We start from the raw sequence: 24,668 nt of genomic DNA on the forward strand, positions 1-24,668 counted from the left end.
TAAACAGCACTAATGAAGGTGTGTTGGGAGCTTCCCAGGAGAAGCACTAAGTACCTGGAAGACTAACCAAGAGGTCAGAGAAGGCCTCCATGGAAAGATGATGCTTCACCTGGGATGTGAAGGTTAACTATGAGTTCCTCAGGCAGAAGGTGTGAGGAGAAAAGATTGGGCCATGCTGGCTAGAAAGAAGGTCATATACAGATTCTTGGAGCTCAGATGCAGGGTGGTGGAATGTTCAAGAAGAGAAAAGAAGCTCGGTATTTTTTGCGGTGGGGGCCTGGGTGTGGGGTGGAGGATGGTGTTGGACAAGGCTGGTCAACCAATGGGGGACAGATCATGGAAGACCTGGTAAAATTAGTTAAGAATATCAGACGTTGAGGCAGTGGGAAGTCAATAACGTGTTTTAAACGAGAAGTGACATGGATCAGAGTGGGGCAAGGGTGGAGTTGGGGGATCAGGAAGGAGGTAAAGGTCACTTGGGGCCAAGTGGTGATGGTAAGGATGGAGAGGAGGCCGTGGAGTTGTGAAGAGTGGGTGCAAGGAGAGACTGGGCTCAGTGACTGAGTGGAGGGCATGGGGTAATGGCAAGGAGGGTGGTCAGGGAAAGGGAGGGGCAGGTGACCCTGAGGTTTCTACTGGGCAAATGACAGTGCCATTTGCTGAGACAGGAAGCAATGGCAGAAGAGCAGGGATTTTGGGGTTGAGATGGGGCAAATTCCATCTTAGATGATACTGAGTTTGGGGTACCTGTGGGATACCTGACTAGGGATATCTGGTGGGCAGGTGACTCCGAGGCTGGGCTCTCAGGGGAGATGAAGATGGAGGACTGGGAGTGTGTGTAGGGCTTTGAACTTTGGTTGTGGGTGAGATTACCGAGCAGTGTGTAGACTAAGAAGAGAGCTTTATTAGTTAGGGCTCTGGTGTAAATGGCAGGAATGGCAGGAATGGCAGGAATGGATTAGGAAACTCCAAGGTAGGAATATGGCCAGCCTCAGGGAAAGCTAGGACCAGAAAAGAGTCTCTTATCTTGCCTTCCTGCCACGTGGCCAGTTCACTCCTTCTCTCTGTGGACCAAGTTTTCTCTGCTTCTTTGGCCAATGGCAGAAGAAAGGTGCCATCCCACAGCTCCCAAGTTGACATAAACCAGAGTGTTCTAGCCCCAAATATGGATTCCTGGGTAGACTGTGATTGGGGCAGTGTGGGTCAGGCATCTACCCCAGACCTCATTAAATGTTTCTGTCTCACAGCAATTCAGAGTCTCCACATTGGATAGGGTGGCAGTTAAGAAAGTTCATTTTGCACTGCAGAGAACCAGGAGGAGTACCTGCATTAAGGGATTGGAAGAATAGGGGATGGCAAAAACAAATGAGAAGGCACACCTAGAGCGTTCAAAAGAAGTCCATGAAAGGTTCCTGGACCCAGTTCCAACATGGGGATGCCATGGGGTCCCCACATAGCATCAAGCAATTCTCAGACACCAGCAGGTGTCCAAGAAATCAACTCGATTCTGACACTATTTATCCGGAGATAGCATCAGATTCCAGGGTTTAAGGGCTCAGTCCTACAAGGCAAGCCTGTACTTCTGACCAACATGCTATAGATTCAAAGTTCCAATGACTCTCCCCGCCGCCCCTGCCAGCAACTCAATTCAGATGCCAGTCAAGAGCCCAGGTTTTTCCTGTGCTTCTGACTGGTTACAAATCAGAGGTTCCCAAGACCCCTTCTTCAGGTTTGATTAATTTGCTAGAGCAGCCCACAGAACTCAGAGAAACATGTTGTTAGATCACCAGTTTATTATTAAAGGATATAACTCAGGAACAGCCAGATGGAAGAGATCCCTAGGGCAGGGTAAGCGGGAAAGGGTGCAGAACTTCCCTGTCCTCTGCAGGTACACCACTTTCCTTGTATCTCCAGATGTTTACCAATCCAGAAGTTCTTCAAACCTTGTCCTTTTCGGGTTTTATGGAGGCTTCATTACATAGGCTTGGTTGATTAAATCACTGGCCATTGGCAATTGATTCAATCTCCATCTCCTCACCTCTCCAGGAGGTCAGAGGGTGAAGAAGAAAGTTCCAGCCTTCTAATCACGTGATCACGTGGTTGATTCTCTGGGCAACCAGCCCTCCTCCTTAGGTGCTGTCCCAAAGTCACTCATCATCATGACAAAGACACCTTCATCACTCTCAACACTTAGGAAAGTCTGAGTGTTTTGGAAGTTGTGAGCCAGGGACTGTGGGCAAAAACCAAATATATAGGAGAAATGCATTTTGGTCATCTGAAGGAGCAAATACATATTTCTTATAAATCACAATATTGCAGTCCAGAAAAGAGGGAAGTGGACAGATGCTTAGGAGAGACCCATGTCGCTCACCTAAGAAGGTGACAGTAGTCAAGGGACCCAACATTGGGGTAGGGTCAGGAGGTCAGGAGGACTGGACAGTGTGCTCCTGATAGAGTGGACAGCTGGTAGCCTGCGGTGGTAGCAGGAGAAGAAAGACAGCTACTGTAGACAGGCATTTCAGACTCCAGGATCTACATGAAGACAGAGATAGGGCAATGGCTAGAGGGAAGTTTTGGGATCTGGAATGTATTTTTTGTTATTTCTTAAATTTTTTTTAACGTTTATTTATTTTTGAGACAGAGAGAGACAGAGCATGAACAGGGGAGGGTCACAGAGAGAGGGAGACACAGAATCTGAAACAGGCTCCAGGCTCTGAGCTGTCAGCACAGAGCCCGACGCAGGGCTTGAACCCATGGACCGTGAGATCATGACCTGAGCCGAAGTTGGACACTTAACCGACCAAGCCACCCAGGCGCCCCTTTTTTTGTTATTTCTTTAGACCAGAGAGTTCTGCCTGTTATTAAAAGCTAGTGAAGCCAGGGGGAAGGAGTGGTTCTCCTCCAGCCATGGGGAAGAGGCCAGAGGGCCACGGAGAGGGTGCTACCCTGTGCAGGGGCTACAGGATCACAGCTCAAAGATAGAACAGCCTCTGGTCAGGGAAAAATCAGTGGGAAGGAACCCTAGTTTCATACACAGAAAATGTGGTCCTTCTGATGGCTGAATGGAGGTGTTTTAGGAGCATCAATGGTGAAGACTAAAAGTTTTAATTAAAAACCTTTCAATTTTCTGAAAAGTCTTTAGAGCTCATTCTTTAAAGCTGTGGTTCCCAAACTAGCATGTTTCAGAATCACCTGGAAGCTTGACTCCGGAGGCCCAGAGTTTCTGATTCTGTGGGCCTAGCCAGATTGGGGGAGGAGGGGGGACAAATATTTGCTCTCCTAACAAGATACTTGGGGATACTGATGCTGCTGTTCCACTTTGAGAATCTGCTCTGGGGTCTGGTTCTCAGAATCTGTATGTGACCAGTAAATCTGGAAGTAAGGCCAATTTATTGAATATGTGTCCAAGTCAGATGGAAATGTAATTATTTGCAAAAAAAAAAGTTATTTGAAAGAATGTAAGATGGGAAAAGGAAAAATTATTAAAAGGAACATGCCAGTTTTTTTTTTATTTTTTTTAAATTATTTATTTATTTATTTATTTATTTATTTATTTTTAAATTTTTTTTTTTCAACGTTTTTTATTTTATTTTTTGGGACAGAGAAAGACAGAGCATGAATGGGGGAGGGGCAGAGAGAGAGGGAGACACAGAATCGGAAACCGGCTCCAGGCTCTGAGCCATCAGCCCAGAGCCTGACGCGGGGCTCGAACTCACGGACTGTGAGATCGTGACCTGGCTGAAGTCGGACGCTTAACTGACTGCGCCACCCAGGCGCCCCAACATGCCAGTTTTAAAGAAGGGTAAGGTTTGGTAATTATAATCAAGTTGTTAGGATATTGTTTGTAAAGGTCAGACTAGCCCCATGTTCTGTGACAGTGTTGAAGGATGAAGGATGCTGGCTTAGCATTGGGAGATGTGGGTCTGTCCCAGCTTTATCACTCACTGGTTTCAAGATATTGTGTGGGTACCTCTCTTGACCTCCATCTCTTCTCTTTTATTTTATTTTTAAGAAATTTTTTAAATGTTTATTTTTGAGAGAGAGAGAGAGAGAGAGAGAGAGAATCTGAAGCAGGCTCCAGGCAATGAGCTGTCAGCACAGAGCCCAATGCAGGGCCTAAACTTACCAACCATGAGATCATGACCTGAGCTGAAGTTGGACACTTAACCGACTGAGCCACCCAGATGCCCCACCAAACTCATAAGTTTTGATAAACTTGCCTTTTAGAGCATAAGGACGTGGGGAGGGAAGGAACCTTCGAGAGGTATGGGGGAAACTGGGTTATGAAATAGAGTCTCAGCTGCAGCTCTGTCCCTCCATCAAGAATATTTGTTGCTTCTTCCTTGGCATCCCCACCTGTCCTGTCTCTGAATTCTCACTCACACCTGCATTGCTGCCATGGCAAAGGGGGAGGCTTCCTGAAGAAAATGTTCCGAACTATAGACGTGGGCTCATTGTGGTGTGGGGATGGAGGTGGGGGGCAGGCAAGGACTAGGCCTTCAAGGTACAGCACATGGAACAGGGAAGAGCCCTGGGCCAGGCTGCCTGGGTTTGGCTCCACCTCTGAGGCTTCTTGATGTCGGGTGAGTTATCCAAACATTCAGATTCTGAGTGCTTCATTTACACAATGGAGTTGATAAAGATTTTTCCCTCTTGCTTATGACTATGAAGAGAGGCTGTGGTTTTAGCATCTTGAGTGATTTCTTGGCAGGATGCAGACGAATGTGTTCAGAAACCAGGGAGAAGTCCAAGAATGGCCTTTGCAAAATGACTCAGGTAGAACCGTTCATTAATATGGCAGCTCATTCCCTCCAGGTGCATGTGCTTCAGCTCAAAATGCTGAGAACTGCGCTTCCTTCAGTGCCAGCGGCCTCTGGCAAAGGGTTCTGTCCAGAGACAATAACACACCATGTTCCTCTTTTCTCTTCCGCAGACCTCAGACGACGAGCCTTCTGAAAAGGATGCTTTGCAGCCAGGCCGAAATATTGTGGCTGCGGGCTATGCCCTCTATGGCAGTGCAACCCTCGTGGCTCTTTCCACTGGGCAGGGAGTAGATCTCTTCATGCTTGACCCTGTATGTACCAATATGGCAGCATCAGTACTTAGGACTCCATGTGCCTCTGTGCTTTAATTCCAGTCCCCTGGGATAATTTTCTGGTCATTCTTAACACTTGCTTTTTGGGGCCAGAGAGTCTAGTTGGTGAGCCAACACCAACATCAAAAAACATTAAAGACTTTTGTGTAATGGAGGGCATTTGAAGGGTTCTTAGGGGTCTGTCCTATCAACCCAGACCCTGTCCTTAAGGAGTTTCTAATCTAAAAATGTGTTAAACCTTTTTGGCTTATGGGAATACAATGATTTAAAAAATCATAATGTTGCCAATGTCTAGACAGTAACATGGACTTTTTAGAGCAGCACCATCCAATAGAACTTTCTGTGACCATGGATATGTTCTATAATCTGTGCTGTCCAATTTGGTAGCCACTGGCCCCATGTGGCTATTGAATACTTGTAACGTGATTAGTGTGATTAAGAAACTGGGTTTTAAATTTTATTTTATTTTAACTAACTTAAGTGACTACCCTATTGGACAGCTGGGTTTGTAGGACTGCCTCTAACATACATGTTCTTCCCAATTAAGTAAAGGATGTTACTGCATTAATGGTAAAGCTCAAAACACAAGCTGAAATGGACAGGTCTTGAGGACCAGGAAGCAGGAGTCACAGGAATGGGCTTGCAGCTTGGCCAGTCTGTTTTGGACACTACCTCTGATTCTGTGTCTCTCACTCCAGGTTCACTTGCAGGGAGGAGAATTTAATTTGCCAAGATAAGTCAAATGCATGAACTGAGCTAGAGGAGGTTCAGTCTAGTCTTCCTAGACTGGCATCCACTGAGGAGAGTTAGTTCTTCAAAGGGAGTCAGGCTGCTTTTAGGAAGTATTACTCCACACTGGGCTGTTCCAAAGCAACAAATGTCCACAGCAAGTTATTAAATTTCATGAACTAAAAACCACCGAGAACTTTCCTCTAATAAAAAGAAGTTGGGTTTACTGAACAAGGGAGGATGTGTTCTAGAGGAACAGTAGAGTGTCGTGGTAGGAGGGAGTTGGGATGGACTTAACTATATAGCAAGTGGGCTTTTGCTTGCTCTCAGGAGGATTCAAGAAAGAGAGGGTTAGTTCTGGTTTGGGAGTTGTCTAGAAGTGGGCACAATTAATGATTGTATATCAATAATTTTTATCTAGGAGGTGGGAAGATTAAAGTGAGGGTAGAGATTCATTGCGAAAGAAGCAGTCATCACATACAGAAGAAAGGGATGCTTAGTTACTTTTGTGGCAGTTGAGTATTCTTATCATTGTCTTATTTCAGACATGGTCAACATGGTCTTGCCTCTTTATACTCTTGGAAGGTAAATTCCTATGTTTATTAGGAACCTTCTAATCTAGCTGCCAGCTGTGAGCTGTCATCGTGGGGGATTTTCACTTTCTTAGTCTTTGAAGTTCATTAAAGCTGATTACATTTCCAAGCCTGGTTTTCCTCTTAGTGACTTAGAGAGATATCTAGCCTTTCAAAGTGGTACCTGCAACCACCTAATCACATCCATAAGTACTCAGATAAACAGGTACCTGAGGGATGTCCTTATAATACCAACACTCAGATAAAGGGGTACACCAGGGGTATCCCGCAGAGCAACCACAGTGGGGGCACTGCCACATTTTTATTAATGATTCTGAAGATTTAAAATTTGTTTATCCATTTTACTCCTTATGCCAAGTGAATACAGTTTCTGATGGAAGGGATTTCCTCCTTAACTTGTGTAAGAGTCACTGGGATATCAGGAACTTTTAATGGTTTCTAAGACTGAGTCATTTACATAAATGGACCACTCATTGGTAGGGGAACTGCATCGCCCACCCTTATGACAAATTCAATCCATGAAACTTCTTCCTCTCATTGTCTATGGCCCAAAACTCCCTTGAAACATTAGGAATTAACTGGGGATGAGAACTTGGGGGATAAATACTGCAAGCTTCCCTATAAATGAGTAACTGGGCAGGCAGTGAACATTACCAAGGAATGTTCTCCAGCAGTCCCACATTTTCTCCAGCAGTCCCACATTTTCTGATGCTCCCTGATTTTTCGGCAGTGTGCTGTGGGCTTCTGTTTCCTGGTTTCTCTCTTCTTCCAGGTGTTTCTCTTCATCTTTCTAGGCTCTCGGTGAATTTATCCTGGTGGAAAAAGATGTCAAGATAAAAAAGAAAGGAAAGATTTTCAGTCTCAATGAGGGCTATGCCAAGTATTTTGATGCTGCCACTTTGGAATATGTGCAGAAGAAGAAATTTCCAGAGGTGAGTGAAGGAAGCCTAACACAGTAGCAGGGAGAATGCTGCCTCACTGGATCCCTGTTTGGGTGGTGGCTTTGGGAGCCTGGCTGACAGAGGTCGGTGCCACTGATTATGGCTCTGGTTGGTATGAGAATGACTGACTCTGCCTTTCTTCATAAATGACCAAAGTCTTTTACAGCTAAAGTTACCTACTAAAGATAATATTTCCCAGTTAGTTTTTTTAGGAGACATTGTTTATGAAGAAGACAGACTACATTTTCAAAATTCAGGATTCAGGCCTGAACTTCTCAAGTCATTTGTTTACTGAGCTACCACCTATGTAGATTCTGGTCATTCCATTTTAGATGGAATAATTAATTCTATTTGAAAGTCCCATTCATATGCCCTAATATCAGGGCCTTGTGTTTACCCCAAGCTTTAGGACGTTTTTTGTCTCTCAAAGGGATTATTACCACGTTCTAGACTTCATGTGGCTGTTAATGCAGCCCAAACACTCCATTCAGTATGTCCACCATACTAAGAGAGCTTTTAAGACAGGCATGGGAGCAGAGTCAAAGAATTTCTAGACCAGAAGTGTAAATTCTGGTCTAAGTTGGAAGAGGGGCTCAAGCTTGTTTACAAGTGGGACCCTCTCTCACCAAACTCTGGGGCATGTCATTGGAATTAAAAAGTCAGTGTTCACTTATAACAGAAATGGTAGACTGCTGAGCCCAACATATTAACCAATATTTCTATACGGATTCAAAGATGAGACCCTTTTAAACAGCAAAGGAAGGTACCTATTCCCCAATATAAAGCAAATCTCCAGAATCCTCTAGTTGCCCTTTAATGTGAAACCTGAGATTTACTATGTATCTGTTCTTAGCATAAAAGGCATTGTTTTGCCTATAGGAGGTTTTGGTTTTGCTTGCTTACTTTTACATAAAATCCCTTACAAATTCCATAAACTGAAGACTAGGGATTAGTTGTTAGGGAAAGTCGCTTTCTGGCTTCAGAAAGTTTAGTCTACATGCAATGGCTGGAAACTAGTGTGAATGCTTGATAATTTTCTCAGGCAATGCTTGAGAGTCCAGGGAGGTACTTTCTTCTGGATGTAAAAACAATGATCATTTTGACTCAAGTGCCGGATGGTCTTGGGAGCGTCCAATTCTGACTGATCAGAAGAACAGAATGAAACCTAGAGTTGGATCCCAGAATTTCTACCTAAATATACAAAAAGGAATTTTGACTTTGGACAAATGGGAATACACTCAACAGGGTGGGGGGCATCCTCCTGGCTGTTGTGGAGGTTTGCAGTGATCCCTTAAAGAAATTAAAAGAAAATTAGGGAAAATAATCTGTGCCCCCTTCCTCAAAAATTCTCTGTGAAGAGAGAGGGGCAGAGATGAACGCAGGAGAGGTTGGCCTGATGGGCGTCGGCTTGAAGCTGTTGCTTTATTTTATTAAGTACTTTTTACTATTTTTAAATAAAGGAAGGCGCAGGGTTACCTGAGTGGCTCAGTCAGTTAAGCATCCAACTTCATCTCAGGTCATGATCTCATGAGCTACAGCCCCTCATCAGGTGAGCTCAAGCCCCGCTTTGGGCTCTGTGCTGTCAGCATGGGATTTTTTTCTCTCTCCTGCTCTCTTTCTCTCTCTGCTCCTCGTGGGATTCTCTCTCTCTCTGCCCCTCTCTCATTCATGCCCCCCCAAATAAAGAAATAAAAATTAAAAACAAAACAAAAACAAAAACAAAAAAGAAAGGTCCAAAGAAGAAGGCAATAAATAGTTTGCAATGTTTCTACTTGACTGAAACTCTGATTTCTATTCTTGTTAACAAAATTTAAAAAGTAATATATCTCAAAAGTTAAACATAGAATTGCGGTTTGACCCAACAATTGTGCTCTTATATATATACCCTGGATAACTGAAAACAGGTATTTAAACACACACACACAGCCCCACCTTATACACAAATGTTCATAGCAACGTTATTTATAATAACCAAAGGTGGAAACAATTCAATGTCCATCAACTGAAGAATGGAAGAATAAGTGATGGTACATCCATACACGGTAATATTATTCAGTCACAAAAAGGAGTGAAGTACTGTTGCATACCATAGCATGGGTGAATCTCAGAAACATTTATGCTGAGCAGAAGGAGCCAGATGCAAGGACAAGGTTAATGTATAGTCAGATTAGTGGTTGCCAGGGGCTGAGGGAGGGGATGGCAGGGACTACTTAATGGGTGTAGGGTTTTCCTTTGGGTGATGGAAATGTTCTGTAACCTGACAGTCATTGTTGCACAACATTATGAATGTGTACTAAATACCACTGAATTATGCACTTTAAAGTTGTTAATTTTATCTGATGTGAATTTTACTTCAATTTTAAAATGTGATCTAAGATGAGGAAATGTAAAACTTACAGAAATATACAAAATTAAAAGCAAAAGTCTCCCCCCTCCCATACCCGCAGCCAAGTTGTTCTTTCCAGGGATGACCACTGTTCAGTGTTGCTTCTATTCTTTGAGCTGGGATGGCAGGAGGGATTATGCACACCCATCTCCATATCTACCCCTCCTCCCCTTCAGCAGATCAGGTAGAGCATATTAGTCTCACCTGATTTTCTCTTTCATGACTTGAAGATTGTTCTACACAAGCACAGGCAGATTTGTGGCATTGACTGAAGAGGCTGCCCAGCCTTGTGTTGAGAGGACAGAATGAGCTAATTCCTTATGGAGAAAAGCTTTGCTTGCCTCTGATTTTCCACCAGGAGACCCAGAGCTGCAATGGAGATGCCCAAATGTGTACACTCGTAACCTCGTGCAAGTAGATGTGCACAGCACATTGCTTACTGGGGTTACTGGATCAAAGTATATGAGCACTTAACATGTTAATGTTATCAAATACTCTTCCACAAAAGTTGCATCGATTTAGTCTCTGGTGCCATATGAAAGAGTACCCGTTTCCCTGCATCCCTGATGGTGCTAGATATGGTGAATCTTTAAAACTTTCTGTCCATCTGATGGTAAACAATGAACCTTGTGGCTTGACTAGTGTGTAATTAATTATGATTTATGTCATACATGTTTCCTTGTATTTATTGAGCATCTACTTTTGTCTTGGTAAATTGCCTATTTCTATCTTTTCAAATATTTAATTAGTATTATTTATCTTTTTCTTGTTGCTTTGTATAAGCTCTTAGTAAATGAAAGAAAATAGCCTTTGTGTGTTATTCATATTAGAAATATATCGGGACTTTCAACTTTTGATCCTATAGAGATGCTTACAATTTCATGTTATATTTATTTATTTTTTATTTTATTTATTGATTATTTTTTAAAATTTACATCAAAATTATTTATCATATAGTGATTGATTTCAGGAGTAGATTCCTTAGTGCTCCTTACCCATTTAGCCCATCCCCCCTCCCACAATCCCTCCAGTAACCCTGAGTTTGTTCTCCATATTTATGAGTCTCTTATGTTTTATACCCCTCCCTGTTTTTATATTATTTTTGTTTCCCTTCCCTTAGGTTCATCTGTTTTGTCTCTTAAAGTCCTCATATGAGTGAAGTCATATGATATTTGTCCTTCTCTGGCTAATTTCACTTAGCATAATACCCTCCACTTCCATCCACATAGTTGCAAATGGCAAGATTTCATTCTTTTTGATTGCTGAGTGATACTCCATTGTATATATATATACCACGTTTTCTTTATCCATTCATCCGTTAATGGACATTTGGGCTCTTTCCATACTTTGGCTATTGTTGATAGTGCTGTTATAAACATGGGGGTGCATGTGTCCCTTCGAAACAGCACCCCTGTATCCCATGGATAAATGCCTGGTAGTGCAATTGCTGGGTGTAGGGTAGTTCTATTGTTAGTTTTTTGAGGAACGTCCATACTATTTTCCAGAGTGGCTGCACCAGCTTGCATTGCCACCAACAATGCAAAAGAGATCCTCTTTCTCCGCATCCTCACCAATATCTGTTGTTGCCTGAGTTGTTAATGTTAGCCATTCTGACAGGTGTAAGGTGGCATTTCATTGTGGTTTTGATTTGTATTTCCCTGATGATGAGTGATGTTGAGCATTTTTTCATGTGTCAGTTGGCCATCTGGATGTCTTCTTTGGAGAATTGTCTATTCATGTCTTTTGCCCATTTCTTCACTGGATTATTTGTTTTTCGGGTGTTGAGTTTGATAAGTTCTTTATAGATTTTGGATACTGACCCTTTATCTGATATGTCATCTGCAAATATCTTCTCCCATTCTGTCAGTTGCCTTTTAGTTTTGCTGATTGTTTCCTTCGCTGTGCAGAAGCTTTTTATTTTGATGAGGTCCCAGTAGTTCATTTTGCTTTTGTTTCCCTTGCCTCCGGAGATGTGTTGAGTAAGAAGTTGCTTCGGGCAAGATCAAAGAGGTTTTTGCCTGCTTTCTCCTCGAGGATTTTGATGGCTTCCTGTCTTACATTGAGATCTTTTATCCATTTTGAGTTTATTTTTGTGTATGGTGTAACAAAGTGGTCCAGGTTCATTCTTCTGCATGTCGCTGTCCAGTTTTCCCAGCACCATTTGCTGAAGAGACTGTCTTTATTCTGTTGGATATTCTTTCCTGCTTTGTCCAAGATCAGTTGGCCACACATTTGTGGGTCCATTTCTGGGTTCTCTGTTCTGTTCCATCGATCTGAGTGTCTGTTCTTGTGCCAGTACCATACTTTCTTGATGGTTACAGCTTTGTAGTATAGCTTGAAGTCTGGGATTGTGATGCCCCCTGCTTTGGTTTTCTTTTTCAAGATTGCTTTGGCTATTCAGGGTCTTTTCTATATATTTATTTTTTGTTATATCTAATGGATTTTGTGTACCAAATTATAAATTAATGTACTCATGTTTCCTTCTTCTGTGCTGTCCAATACATAGCTACTACCCACATATGGCTATTTAAATTTAAATTAACTACCATTAAATAACATGTAAAATTCCATTTTCATCTATACTAGTCTCATTGCCAGAGCTCAACAGCCACATGTGGTCAGGGGCTGCCATGTTGAACAGTGGTAATAAAAAGCATTTTCATCATCACAGAGAATTTCATTGGACAGCCTTATTCTAAATTATTTGTGAGTTTCTCCTTTTAAGTGTCTCTCCATCTTGAAGTAATTTGGTTGTCAAGAATGAGGGTAGGAGTCTTACACACCTGTTTTCTAAGCAGCTAGCCCAGTGCTGCTCTCTATATAGTGCTCTTCCATGTTGATTGGAAGGTCATGTTTACCATAAATGAATTTCTTGTCTATCTTTAGACCCAGGACCATGCTCTATTCTGATCTACTGTTTGGTGTTTGCATTTCTTCTTTGAATATGTAAGCATTGTTATTTCACTATATGTTCTTAGATTTGGTAGAGATACATATGTTTCTCTTGTTCTTCATTTTCATAAATGTTCAGGTTTACTTTGGCAGATAATTTTAATACCATTTCTTTCAAGTCTCTTCCCCCAAAAGTCTTGATATTTTCTAAGAGTTTTAGAGTTTTAGTTCTTATGTTTAGGTCATCTATCCACTTTGAGTTAATTTGTCATATGGTATAAGGTAAGCTTTTCGTTTTTTTGTAACATTGGATTATTCATCTTCTTACCATTGAATTGTAAATTCATTTATTTTTATTCATTTATATATGCTAGTCTCCCCCTTTAGTTGGTGATTTCCTTGGGACTGTCTTCCCAATTTTGGCCTCCTTGGGGCCCAGCCTGGTGCCTGGCATAAAGAAGATGCTGAAAAAAAATTGTTTTAATGTTTATTTATTTATTTTGAGAGACAGAGAGAGAGAGAGAGAGAAAATCCCAAGCAGGCCCCATGTTAGCATGGGGCTCAGTCTAATAAACCGTAGATAATGACTTGAGCCAAAATCAAGATTTGGACACTTAACTGACTGAGCCGCCCAGGTGCCCCTGAAAATTATTTATTGAGCTGAGTTTATACAAGATTTCTGAGCATGGCTACTCATGTTGTTACCTAGGAGAGCATATTGCAGATTTTGCATTGTATCTAATACTCAGGGTTTGGAATCACCTACAGTGCCTGTTTTTATTGCATTTCAATTTGTTTTGTTGGGTGAATTTCTCTTGCTGTCTAATCCAAGCCTAAATGCTTTTGGGGTCTCCCTCTTTCCTTAGAAGCCTTTAATAGTTAATTTCCCGTGCGTTGCAAACTTCCTAAACCAGGATACCTGGGTAATGGAGTATCTAATTCAGATGAGCATCTTATCTCCTCTCTCTGCCTTTTAGGATGGCAGTGCTCCCTATGGGGCCAGATACGTGGGCTCCATGGTGGCTGATGTGCACCGCACCCTGGTGTATGGAGGGATCTTCCTATACCCAGCGAACCAGAAAAGTCCTAAAGGCAAGGTAATTCTCTTTTGTCCACTGGCTCTGATCAGTAAGCCAGTTGGAGTTCCCTTTCTCTTCATGTCTGCTTTTAAGTTACTGCTCTGTCCTTTTCACGTCCATTTGTGAGTGGGCATGTGGAAGAGAAATGAGGGCTATTTCCCATTAATGAATTTGAGGCTGTGGGAGAGATGAAAATTGTTGTTGTTGGCAATTTTCACTGGCCTTCACTTCCCCTTTTCCTCATGCCCGTAACTCACCATGAGTCAACTGTGTTCATCTACCACTTTCTACATATTGTGCCTGACCTGTAGCTTCAGCACCACCTGATTCTAGATTAAGGATCCTTTAAAAATCTAATGAAGAGTAAGGACTCACTTTCCAGAAAAAAAATGCACATAAACATACACACTACATACATCTTTAGGGGGTTCACAGATCACCTGAAGTCTACCTATGAAGCCCCTAGAGAGTTCCCAAACTCTAGAATAAGAACTGGTCAGAACTTATTCAATATTTCTACAAAGGTAGCTCCTGGAAGATCTTACTGCTACTTTATGACACAAACCCCAAAATACTTGTATTATTAGGTGGGAATCTTATGATCCAAGTGCATCTGTCTTGAATAGACCCTCCCATGGAAACGTGTCTGTTTTTTAGCCAATCACAGAAATCATAGGTAAGTAGACACATCAAAACACAGGTCTACTGTATTCTTGGGGCACAGCAACAACTAGCCACATGTATATATGTCTCCCAGTGTGTGCAATTTGAATTATTGGAATGCCGGATTCAAAGCCAATGACCAACCAAGACAGACTCTGTTCCTGCCTTCAAGGGTGAGCATATAAGGAGGAAGGCAGTTACTAAACAGAGCTCAGTGTGACAAATATATGAAGAGGGATGTACTATTGGAGTGCAAGCAGTAGAAGTTAATTCAGTCTCGGGGGCTAAGAGAAAAGACCATTTAAATACTAGCAACCTACCTTGTCAAGTTGATGCTTGAGATGTGGAATTCCTCCATATGATCTTGGACACTGAGGTTATCCTGAGAGGCTACCTAGTATTCTCCAGGTGGCCTCCCATCCCAACCAAGCGGGACTCCTTCCTAGTCATAAGGCCTCATGTACAGAGGCTCCTGACCAGGCCTCAGTGTCAATTTGCTTCATTGCCAAACTGTAAGAAACTAGTATCTAGATCTCATACTTCCAGACAAGGAGACAGGTCTCCTATGAACACAAAGGTCACAAGATGGGTAGATACTGACCAACAGTGCCCCAAAGATGTGATGATGAACAACGTCTGATGCACCCAGCCTTCTGGAGGGCCCTGACCTCAGGAAGCCCACTCTGCTGGGGTGCCCAGTGTGCTCATGCTAATGAGACAGAAGTTCAGCAGTTGTAATTCCTTCACTGAGCTTTAGGGGTGTGGCATGGGACTTTTGGTAGCTTGCCAAGCTTGTCCACCTAACTCTGTTTCTCCACAGCTCCGGCTCCTGTACGAGTGCAATCCCGTGTCCTACATCATAGAGCAGGCGGGAGGCATGGCGACCACAGGCACCCAGCCTGTGCTGGATGTGAAGCCAGAGTCCATTCACCAACGAGTTCCCCTCATTCTAGGGTCCCCGGATGATGTGCAGGAATACCTCACCTGTGTACAGAAAATCCAGGCAGGCAGGTAGTGGGTTTGACCCTGCAAGCTGTCTTCTCTTTGCCTTGTCCCTTCTATTAAGGGCCCTAAATGAACGATAAGTGGAAACAATGGTGATGAGTAACAAAAGGCAAAGCTCCTGAGTCACATCCAGAAGAACAGCAGTGAACTGCTTGTCACAGATCCAGACGCTAGAGGCGGTTCTGTGCTCAGTGTAAAGGGCTCAAAATAAAAACCCACATGTAAAAAGAACAACTTTGATTTGTCTTCTTTCATGGACGGCAGCTAGTAGAGATATAGTTATAAGTCTGCCAGCCAGGGAATTGGCAACTACCGACTTGCGGCAAAAAGTCCAGAGATTAGCTAAGAATTTGTCTTGGTTGGCTTATAATTTGAACCTAATGTATTATCCTGTAGTGATTCATTTCCTTTCTTGTGAAAGAGATAGACGTATTTAATATATATTCTATATTTAAATGTATATTTACATGTACTTAAATGGCTGGCAGTTACGGAAGAGCTTTTGTCTTACTTTGGATAAGTTTTGAGTTAGAAATCTTATGTCTATTAAATTCTGAAGCTTCAGATTGAGCCTTTTTTGGGAGCAATGATTTGGATGACCAATAATTGTTTAAACAGAAAGGTGTGGTCACCTGTTGACTAAGCCACATATGAAACAGAGTTAAGATTTAAAAATTAATACCTACTTTTCTCAACCCCTTAACTTTGAATTTTCATTTTGGGGAGAAGATTTTAATTTATCCTAGGGCCTGACCAGAGTGCATAGTTAAATATCAATCATTTTTCAAAATTATGTCAGCATTGGGATTGGGGTGGCATATACATCAGGAACCTCAGCTTGTTCTCACAAGAATTACTATATATGTATATGGACCCAGAGGACAAAAATCCTTAATGAAATATTGACAAATCAAGTCCAGAAGTACTTAAAAAAAAGGTGCATCAGGACAACATCAGGCTTAACCCAGGGATTCAAGAGTGACTCAACATTAGAAAATCCACTAAAGTAATGCATTAGGCAATGGTGGTGGGGAGGTGGGGACTAGGAGGAGCCATGGGCGGAAGCAAGGCTCTCCTTTCTCACTGTGGCTTTGGGTGGGTGGTTCATACAACCCAGTGCAGATGTCAGCATGTGTATAATTCAGGACTCAGCGTTGTTCCTCAGCTAAATATGGCTTGGCAGCAGTAACAATAGTGGCAAAATTTTAATATGTAATTGAAATGCTTTCAGCCTCTCCAAAGGACACATCAATTTTCTTTTTTAAAGAAACATTCTGATTTTAAGCAATGGGCTACTTTATTATAGACTTCATCTGAAATGTATATCTCAAAGATCCCAACTGAAGTCTTCACTTCAAAATCTCTTAGGAATACTTTGATTTGGTGAGTGTACAGCACTTGGTCTAAAGACTGCACAGCCATGAGGAGAAGGTTTTGCTGGAAACAGAGGTGAGAGACAGCACCTTCGGTCATGGTGTGTGTTGCTTTGATAAGTGTGGCAGACGCTCAGACGATCCATGCACGATTCATACGCCTCCTTCTTCAGGCTGAGACCATGGGTCCCTGTAAGTGAAATCCTGAAACAAGGAGCTGGGAAGAGCTTGGGACTCCCCCAGTCCATTCTCAGAGGCCACATATCAAAGATTGGAGGGAATTGGTGGAATGGTGCCTGAGTGACTGTCCTTCCATAGGCAGGGGACAGAAGAATTATTGGTGGGATCTCTGGTCTAAGTGATCTGAGGATCCCTTTCTTCTTGGTTTCTCATTCTCTCCTGATTGCCTTCCCAGGTTAAATGTTTGGGCTTGTCTCAGGGGGAATCCAGGTGTTCTTTCCATTTTCTAAAAAAATAATATTTATTTTTGAGAGAGAGAGTAAGAGAGAGAGAGAGGAAGGGGCAGAGAGAGTTGTAGACAGAATCCGAAGCAGACTCCAGGCTCTGAGCTGTCAGCACAGAGCCCAATGTGGGGCTCGAACCCACGAGCCATGAGATCATAACCTGTGCCGACATTGGACACTTAACCAACTCAGCCACCCAGGCGCCCCTTGGTTTGCTTTCCATTCTCTAGCATTTCCCAAAGTACTCTTTATGGGTCTGGCCCCACTTGGGGAAGGTGGGACTATTCACTGGTTTGCATTGTACTCTGGGCAAATGGGCTTCAGCAACTGGAAGGCAGAGCCACTAACACAAGGAGAAAAGCCATATGATTATTTTAATAGATGTTTTTTAAAAATAAGAAGAAGGCATGCTGTTTCAAATCAGTGGGAAGAGAATGGTGAATAATTAGCTAGTCGTCTGGGAAAAAAATAGAAGTGGATTCGCAAAAACGTATTACAGATGGATTCCAGAATTAAACATAAAAAACGGAAGTATGAAAGGGATATATTTATGACCCTAAACGGGACCAAAAGACAGCAAGAAAAATGTATAAAGGAAAGAGATGCGATTTAACAACATCCCCCACACAAAGTTAAGTCACTCCAAAGTGCAGGAGAAAATGTTTGTGACAGGTAATAAAAGGCACATTAAGGATCATACATATTAAGAGAAAAAAGATAAACCACCCCCCCCCCGGGAGAGAAAAACTGGGGATATAAAACTGCAGTTTGTGAAGAGAAAAATACAAATAGTCTATAAACTAGTGGGAAGATGGTGAGACTCCCTAAGGATCAGGAAATGAGAAGAACATGGCCCATCTGTTCTCACTTAGCAGATGCACAATAAACAGCAGTGACTGATCCTTTCAGATGTCCTCAGGTGCTGAGACACGGCCCTCTTCTGCCTGCTGGAGAGACAGATCACAGGACGGCCACGGGACGGCAATGTGGCAGCTCTGTGGACGTTGAGAAGTTTAGATAAGCAGGCCCTCTGACCTGTGGGGTCAGCAGGGAAACCTAGATGAGCCTTTCTAAAGTTACATATTGTCTGTAAGAGCAAAAAGATGGGAAGGATCGAAGTGTCCAGCAGTAGGGAGATGGTTGACTGTGGAAAGCTCTTCAGTGATTTGAGAAAGTTGCGAATTACTTAGACACCCGCTCCAGCTTTTATGAACATGGAAATAAATCCCTTCCCTAGTTCAAGGGACATCACAATAGACAAACGTGGAAAGAAATAAATATATTGGCACCATGCTAAGCCCTTTTGCTCCACCTAACCTGATGACAACACCATCTTTACTCTCTGTATTCACTTCCTGTAATGAAATCTAACCACCTTCTATCATCATTATTATTATTATTTGCAAAGAAGGGGAAAAGGTATGAGAAAGATATGCAGGAAAGCAGGACATGGTGGGTGGGTCTATAAGATGGGTCTGTGTACCAGTCTGGGTTCTCCAGAGAAACACAACCAATAGGATTTAAGCCTTCCTGCCCTGACACAAACAGACAGACACAGACACACAGACACACACCCTATGCCACAGTCTTGAGGCCGAATTCCTTCTTCCCTTGGAGACCTCAGTTTTGCTCCTAAGACTTTCAAATGACCCAATAAGGAGGTAGGGGTTCAGGACACGCTACTCCAAAATAAGCCACGGTGGCATATTGGTTATTTTGAGATGAAGGCACTTGAGAAGCAGCAGATAGATGCAGGAAGGGATCTCTGACATCCCCTTTCCAGAAGCAGGTCATAAAATTTCCCTGAGAAAGGTCTTCTCCCCTGAGAAAGTTTCCAGCAAGAGAACATCCTGATCACTGGAGGCTGGAAGTCAGCACTGAACACATCTCTGTGCAGACACAATTCCTAAATAACTCTCATCTTCCACTAGTTTTGCCTCCTGCCCTCAAAAGTATTTCCTATTTGCTCCATTCAAGGGTTGGGACAGACACAGCCAAAGCGCAGCTGCCATGACATGTGCCTATTGACAACTACAAGAGCCAGACTCCACCCAGCATTCTCCTAGTGGACCATGGGCACATTGTTAGGTCTTTTGAGCTACAGGCCCAATGTGGGTGGTAGCACTTAGGTAAATGAAGCAAATCAGCAAATGAAGACTCAATATCTAACCTAACTGCAGTTTCAACTCCCTTCCCACTGAAATATAACCTTTAACCAGTAATGGGAATGTCTTGGTCAGCACTAGGAAATACATCAACAGACTCTTTGTCTTCTTAGGAAAGTGATCTTGCCTAAAATAAGATTCTTTGCTAATAATTTCCTTTTTTCTGTTCCCTCTCTACCTTTACAAACCTTTCTTTTTCTGTAGCTCTTGGAGCTGTCTTCTACTTGCTAGATAGATGAGAAGCTGCCTGATTCATAAATCCTTCATGAATCCTTCATGAACCATAAATCCTTCATTGAACCAATTAACTCTTTATAATTTACTTGGTTGAGTTTTTGTTATTTAACAGCCTTATTCTACAGAAAGTTAATATATTGAAAACTGACCCCACTTCTACTTCGAAATGGTTTTATTTTAAAAGGTAAAACTTTATACATCAGTACAAAATATAAAAATTCAGAAGTTATTAGGAAAATCAATCATACAAAGCTGTTCAAAGCAGTATTTAAAGAAGTGACATTTTACTGGTATAAAATGTCACAGAATCAAATCACAAGTTCGAGCTCCAAGTGTTTTGTTTCACACAATAAGGTGTGGTCAGTTGTAAGATAAAATTCTTCTTTGTAGTATTCTGTTCCCAATCAAGGCCTTCTACAGAGATCATCTCATACAACAGGAAAGCTGGCCATGGTGGCGATTCCACAGTGGTTTTTCCGGTCTTTGGCCATCTTTATGTAGCCATCTATGCCCCAATTTGCACCCCAGCTGAAAGAAGACAGGGTTTGCCATTTATTACAAACAAACACATTTATCTTTATGAACAACAATACCCGATACTGAGCAGTGCACCAGAGGCTACAGCAGACTCAGGAAGAATCAGGAGAGGCCATTCTTGTTCATGATTGGATTCTAACCCAGCACATAATTCTATCCCCAGACCTTTCACAGACTGCAAAATGAGAGACCCCAAAGCACTTGGGATCAGATGTGTTTCTGAAATAACGAAAAATTTCCAATTTAGAAATGCAGTGGTAACAAAACTATAGCACTACCTCAGCAAGCTTGAGACAGTGTCTTCATGTTGTCATGAAATGAATATGTCTGTGTTTCCCCTACGTAGGGTAAAGACTTCTGTGATTTCAGAAGTGTGCTCAAGGGTTTGAGAACACGCCTCCAAACACTGATTTCGGAAAGGATTCCCTTTTCAATTTTAAAGATAAGTATTTTTGGCTTCTTATACCTGTTTTTGACAATCCAATATGTTTTGTTTATCGACTGTCCTATTTCAGTGCCATAGCCAATCACCAGAACACCATGGTCCAGGTCTTCACTGCTGCAGTCTGGATCATAATAAATGCCTGGAAAAGTGAAACTCAATGCTAGGGTGAAGATTCCCATGTGACATGTGATAGCAACCCAGCCTATCAACCAGAGTAAGGGAGGCATTTCAACCTTCAGCGAAATGACATAACACCAGATAAGAGTTAAAAGCAGATCTTTTCTGAGCTAGGCTAGGGATTGAGGTTCTCATCTAGTACCGGCAGAAAGACAATTTGGCAAGAAGCATAAAACAACCTGTCAAGAGTCTTAAAAGAGCACTCATTGAAACCTTGTGATTTGACTTTTAGGATGTCAGCTTAAGGAAACAGCACAGAACACTAAATTACTTGAGCCAAGGGATTCTGTCCAATCTCAACAACAGTGGTAAAATTCTTTGGAATGTTTCATAGTCTAACAATTAGAAAAAAGTAAATTAAAGTATGCCAATTGAACTATATAGCCATTTAAATATATTTATGGCGTACTTAAAATTGTGGGGATGTGGTTCAAGTCATGTCAAACAAACAACAGGCACAAAAATTACATGTACAGAATGATGTTAAATCTACACCCTCCAAAATTCTACATAACAAAGAGTCAATCTTGCTGTACCTTATGGTGGTTTCCCCATTTTTCTGCCTAAATTTCTACATAGAGCTTACCTTCATGATAGAACTGGAAGGTAAAATGGCTTGCATCTATACCAACAGAGATGGGACCCTTGGTTGCTACAGCCACCATGAGGACCTTCTCCTGCTGAGGGATGTCAAAGAAGCCAGTGTCATTGGCAGCAGAATCCTGGGGCTTGTATTTGCAGGATTCATCCTTTCAAAGGTGAAGGGGAAAAGACTTGATTACTACCATCCACTGGGAACATGACTTCAAGACAGCTTACAGGTAAAAGATTTCCAAGTCAGGTTTGTTAACGCTGAAATGCTATTGGTTGTTTTGAAATGGAAATATTCGCTGCTGTGTATTTAATGAGACACTCTCAGTCTACCTGTCCATAAGAATTTTGTTGCTCTGAAGAAATTTGCAATATATATAGAACGGTATGTATATCACCACATAACATAGAAATAGGAACAGCTATATGGTAACGATCTAAGCAGAGAAATGTGCCCGGCCGATACAATTTAATGACAGATCTGACAGTTTGCAGATCTAGAGTCTACAATTTAAAATGTGCATATTCATATTAAGCGATGCCTGGGTGGCTTAGTCGGTTAAGCGGTTAAAGCGTTTGACTTCAGCTCGGGTCATGACCTCGTGATTCGTGAGTTCGAGCCCCGCATTGGGTTCTGTGCTGAGAGCTCAGAGCCTGGAGCCTGCTTCAGATTCTGTGTCTCCTTCTCTCTCTGCCCCTCCTCCACTCTCTCTCTCTCTCTTTCTCAAAAATAAATAAAAGTTAAAAATGAAATGCACATATTAAATGTGGTATCTGTTTTCTTCAAATGTATTTAACTCTAAAAAACAGAACTGGAATGACAGGTAAAGAGCTCCACTTACCTGTGCATGATATGGATAGGATTCCTCTGAGTCCAGGCCTCCGTTGTCCTTAACATACTGGAAGGCATTATCCATTAGGCCACCATGGCAGCCCTCATTGCCTTCAGCCTGAGAGCAGTCCACCAGGTTCTGCTCACTCAGTGAAACAAGTTGGCCAGTTTTCCGGAACATCTGTCCTTCAAGAGCACCAGTTGCACTAAAAGCCCAACAAGAACCACACGGACCCTGATAACAAATCATAAAGCTCTCAGTCTACAGAACAAATATCAAGATTTGACAACAGCCCACAGATTTGAAAACTCTTAAAACATGGCGAACTGCACATTGTTTCTCAGTCTACCATAGCAAGGATACTGATTCCTTTAGCCTTTACTCTTGAGAGGGACCTGCTGAACATTGTCCCACCTGATCCTTCACGGGAGTTACATAGCCTTTCTCTCTCCAGTCCACAGATGAAGGGATCTTAGCAAAGAGAGGGGCTTGGAACACTTTCCCCTTCTTGTGCTTCTGCATTTGAAGGCCATTCATCACCTGCTTGAATTCTTCATTGGTCTTCAAGGAAAAGGGAATACAATGTTTGACAAGCATGAGATTTTTTGGTAAAGTATTGGGGAGAGGAAGCACAAAAAGTCAGCAATCCATGCCACACTCACCATGTCACCAAAGCCATTCATTGCCACCGTGAAGCTGTGTTTCCCTTGGCTGTGTTCCCAATTGTGCTGTCTGATCATTTTCATATTCTTCTCCCACACCTCTCTCCTCCATCCTTCTTCATCCTGGAGACAAACATATAATTCATCATCTTTATTTCTATTTAAAACCAACTCACCTGCACCAAGCGGGTGTGCTCACAGACATTAGGATAAACCACAGCCAGGGATGGCCTGATGCTTCTGCGAGCTGTTCTCCAGCAATCACACAGCAGGACATATGCCCAAGTTGTGTACAGTCAAGGTGCCCCGCTTACTGCCTTGGTAAGAGCGGCCTCAAGAAGCTACTCCCTGCTACGAACTCCCACCAGCACAGACTGTTCTCTGCGGGGGTCCCTCTGTGCAGCTTAAATGTTACCAACCATGCCATATAGCTTCCCGTGTGTTGCTTTCCACTGGGACCATAGTTCATCTAAGCTCTGGTTGAGTTGCGGAGCAGCTGAGGCTATTCCCAAGCAAAGGGCAACCAGGAAGAGAGAAGGATGCATGCTTCAAAACCTAGAAAGGGAAATGAGTTTCTAATTAGACCAAGCCATCCTCCTTTCTTCTGAGATGTTAGAGCCACTAAGGTGGAATTGAATTTATCCTCCCGAGTGTTTGCACAGGGCTGGGAAGGAAGCCTGAGGATGTGGGATGTGCTGGGGGCCTGCTGCCCTGCTCCCCTCCCTGAGACCCGCCTCCCACTTTGCAAGGGATTTAGATCTTGGCGCAGGGAGGGGAGGGCCTCGCAGCGCGGCGTCGGAGGCTCAGGCTGCCGCGTAAGGAGAGGTCAGGCCCGGGGACAGCGCCTCCTGGGAGCCACGAACCTCCGACCCTCAAGGCAGGTGGCCTCGCTGGTTCCTCGGATGGCCCCCCTGCTCGGGTTTGGCGGGGGCAGACCAGCTGTGGTAGGTGCAGCTGAGCAATCTCAGTCACAGGTGCAGGTCGGGGGGTCCAGAAGGCCCTGCACTGGGCCCGCAGCCGCCCGTTTAAGACCTAGGATTCGGCCAGGCCAGCCCCGCCCTGCTCGCCTTGCTCAGGCTGCGAGTGGCTGAGCCAGCCTGTGGGCGGGGCCTCTGTGCCCTGGAGCTCTGCGCGCCCCGGGATTAAGTTGCCTGGATCAATTGTCCCAGAGAGGAGGCCATACCTGCTTCAGTGGCCCCGGGGGAGGTGAGCCGGGGGACCAGTGACAGCCCCGTGGAGGGGTCCGGCGTCTCCCTGGGGACCCGGGTCAACTAATTACCACGAATTTATGTGTTGGCAGGTGTTTCACGTAAAGAACCTCGCAGGGAGCCCCAAGTGGGTTTTCAGAGTCACCCTTCCTGTCCTTTAGTTCTAGCGTTTTGGGTTAAAATCTCCCGGAGGGCTGGCGGAGGATGCAGAGCCCACAGGGGGAGGTGTTATCACTGTGTCAGGATGGGATGCCCCTGGGTTATGGAAGAACCTGGAGAAGGCTGACAATGCCCCACACGGGGCATGCGCTGGGCAAGGCTCAAGTCCATTCAGGGAAAGGGGCAGACGGGGAGGGGTGTCCGGGGAAGGCGTGGCATTTGGTAAGGCTCCTGTCCTGCCTCCCCCAGGCAGGGATTCTACTTCCCTCTTAAGTCTTTCTCAGAACTGACAGAAACGTGTCATTTACAGAAAAATCTGGCTTAATAAAAGAAAGGCAAAATGTAGAAACTGCTTTTTCTTTCCCACTCTCTGTGTTATGGAGTATTATGTTCCTCAGTATCCGACATGTTTTTCTTTAGATTTAAGAAATTTG

The 24,668-nt window shown here is 43.2% G+C and overlaps 2 protein-coding genes across 2 annotated transcripts in view; one reads left to right on the forward strand and one right to left on the reverse strand.

Annotated features, from left to right (window-relative positions):
* Nucleotides 1-15,617, forward strand: part of FBP2 (fructose-bisphosphatase 2) — a 29,580-nt gene extending 13,963 nt beyond the window's left edge. Inside the window, exons 4-7 of the mRNA XM_040450250.1 lie at nucleotides 4,934-5,074; nucleotides 7,212-7,349; nucleotides 13,614-13,733; nucleotides 15,199-15,617. Of these exons, the coding sequence (XP_040306184.1) occupies nucleotides 4,934-5,074; nucleotides 7,212-7,349; nucleotides 13,614-13,733; nucleotides 15,199-15,393 (594 nt within the window). The 3' untranslated portion in view covers nucleotides 15,394-15,617. The remainder of the gene's footprint in view (nucleotides 1-4,933; nucleotides 5,075-7,211; nucleotides 7,350-13,613; nucleotides 13,734-15,198) is intronic.
* A 4,159-nt stretch (nucleotides 15,618-19,776) lies between these two features.
* On the reverse strand, nucleotides 19,777-23,899 carry LOC121014190 (procathepsin L-like). Its single transcript, XM_040450251.1, has 8 exons — nucleotides 23,731-23,899; nucleotides 23,287-23,422; nucleotides 22,868-22,990; nucleotides 22,620-22,766; nucleotides 22,215-22,439; nucleotides 21,368-21,530; nucleotides 20,626-20,743; nucleotides 19,777-20,150 (listed from the first exon to the last, which is right to left on the reverse strand). Exons 2-8 carry the CDS (start codon nucleotides 23,410-23,412, stop codon nucleotides 20,051-20,053), a joined length of 1,002 nt encoding a protein of 333 aa, XP_040306185.1. The 5' UTR covers nucleotides 23,413-23,422; nucleotides 23,731-23,899; the 3' UTR covers nucleotides 19,777-20,050.
* Nucleotides 23,900-24,668: the final 769 nt, after the last annotated feature.

This window comes from Herpailurus yagouaroundi, unplaced genomic scaffold (genome assembly GCF_014898765.1).
Source record: "Herpailurus yagouaroundi ecotype Mexico unplaced genomic scaffold, PumYag 201, whole genome shotgun sequence".
NCBI classification, from domain to species: Eukaryota; Metazoa; Chordata; class Mammalia; order Carnivora; family Felidae; genus Herpailurus; species Herpailurus yagouaroundi.

What these genes read in the sequence shown, in the direction of transcription:
- LOC121014190 (XM_040450251.1), bottom strand. Translation starts at nt 23,412, where the DNA reads ATGCATCCTTCTCTCTTCCTGGTTGCCCTTTGCTTGGGAATAGCCTCA. An exon ending in TGAATGGCTTTGGTGACATG is followed by an intron (nt 22,767 to 22,867) that starts GTGAGTGTGGCA and finishes TTTTCCTTGAAG; the next exon opens with ACCAATGAAGAATTCAAGCA. An exon ending in TAACTCCCGTGAAGGATCAG is followed by an intron (nt 22,440 to 22,619) that starts GTGGGACAATGT and finishes ATTTGTTATCAG; the next exon opens with GGTCCGTGTGGTTCTTGTTG.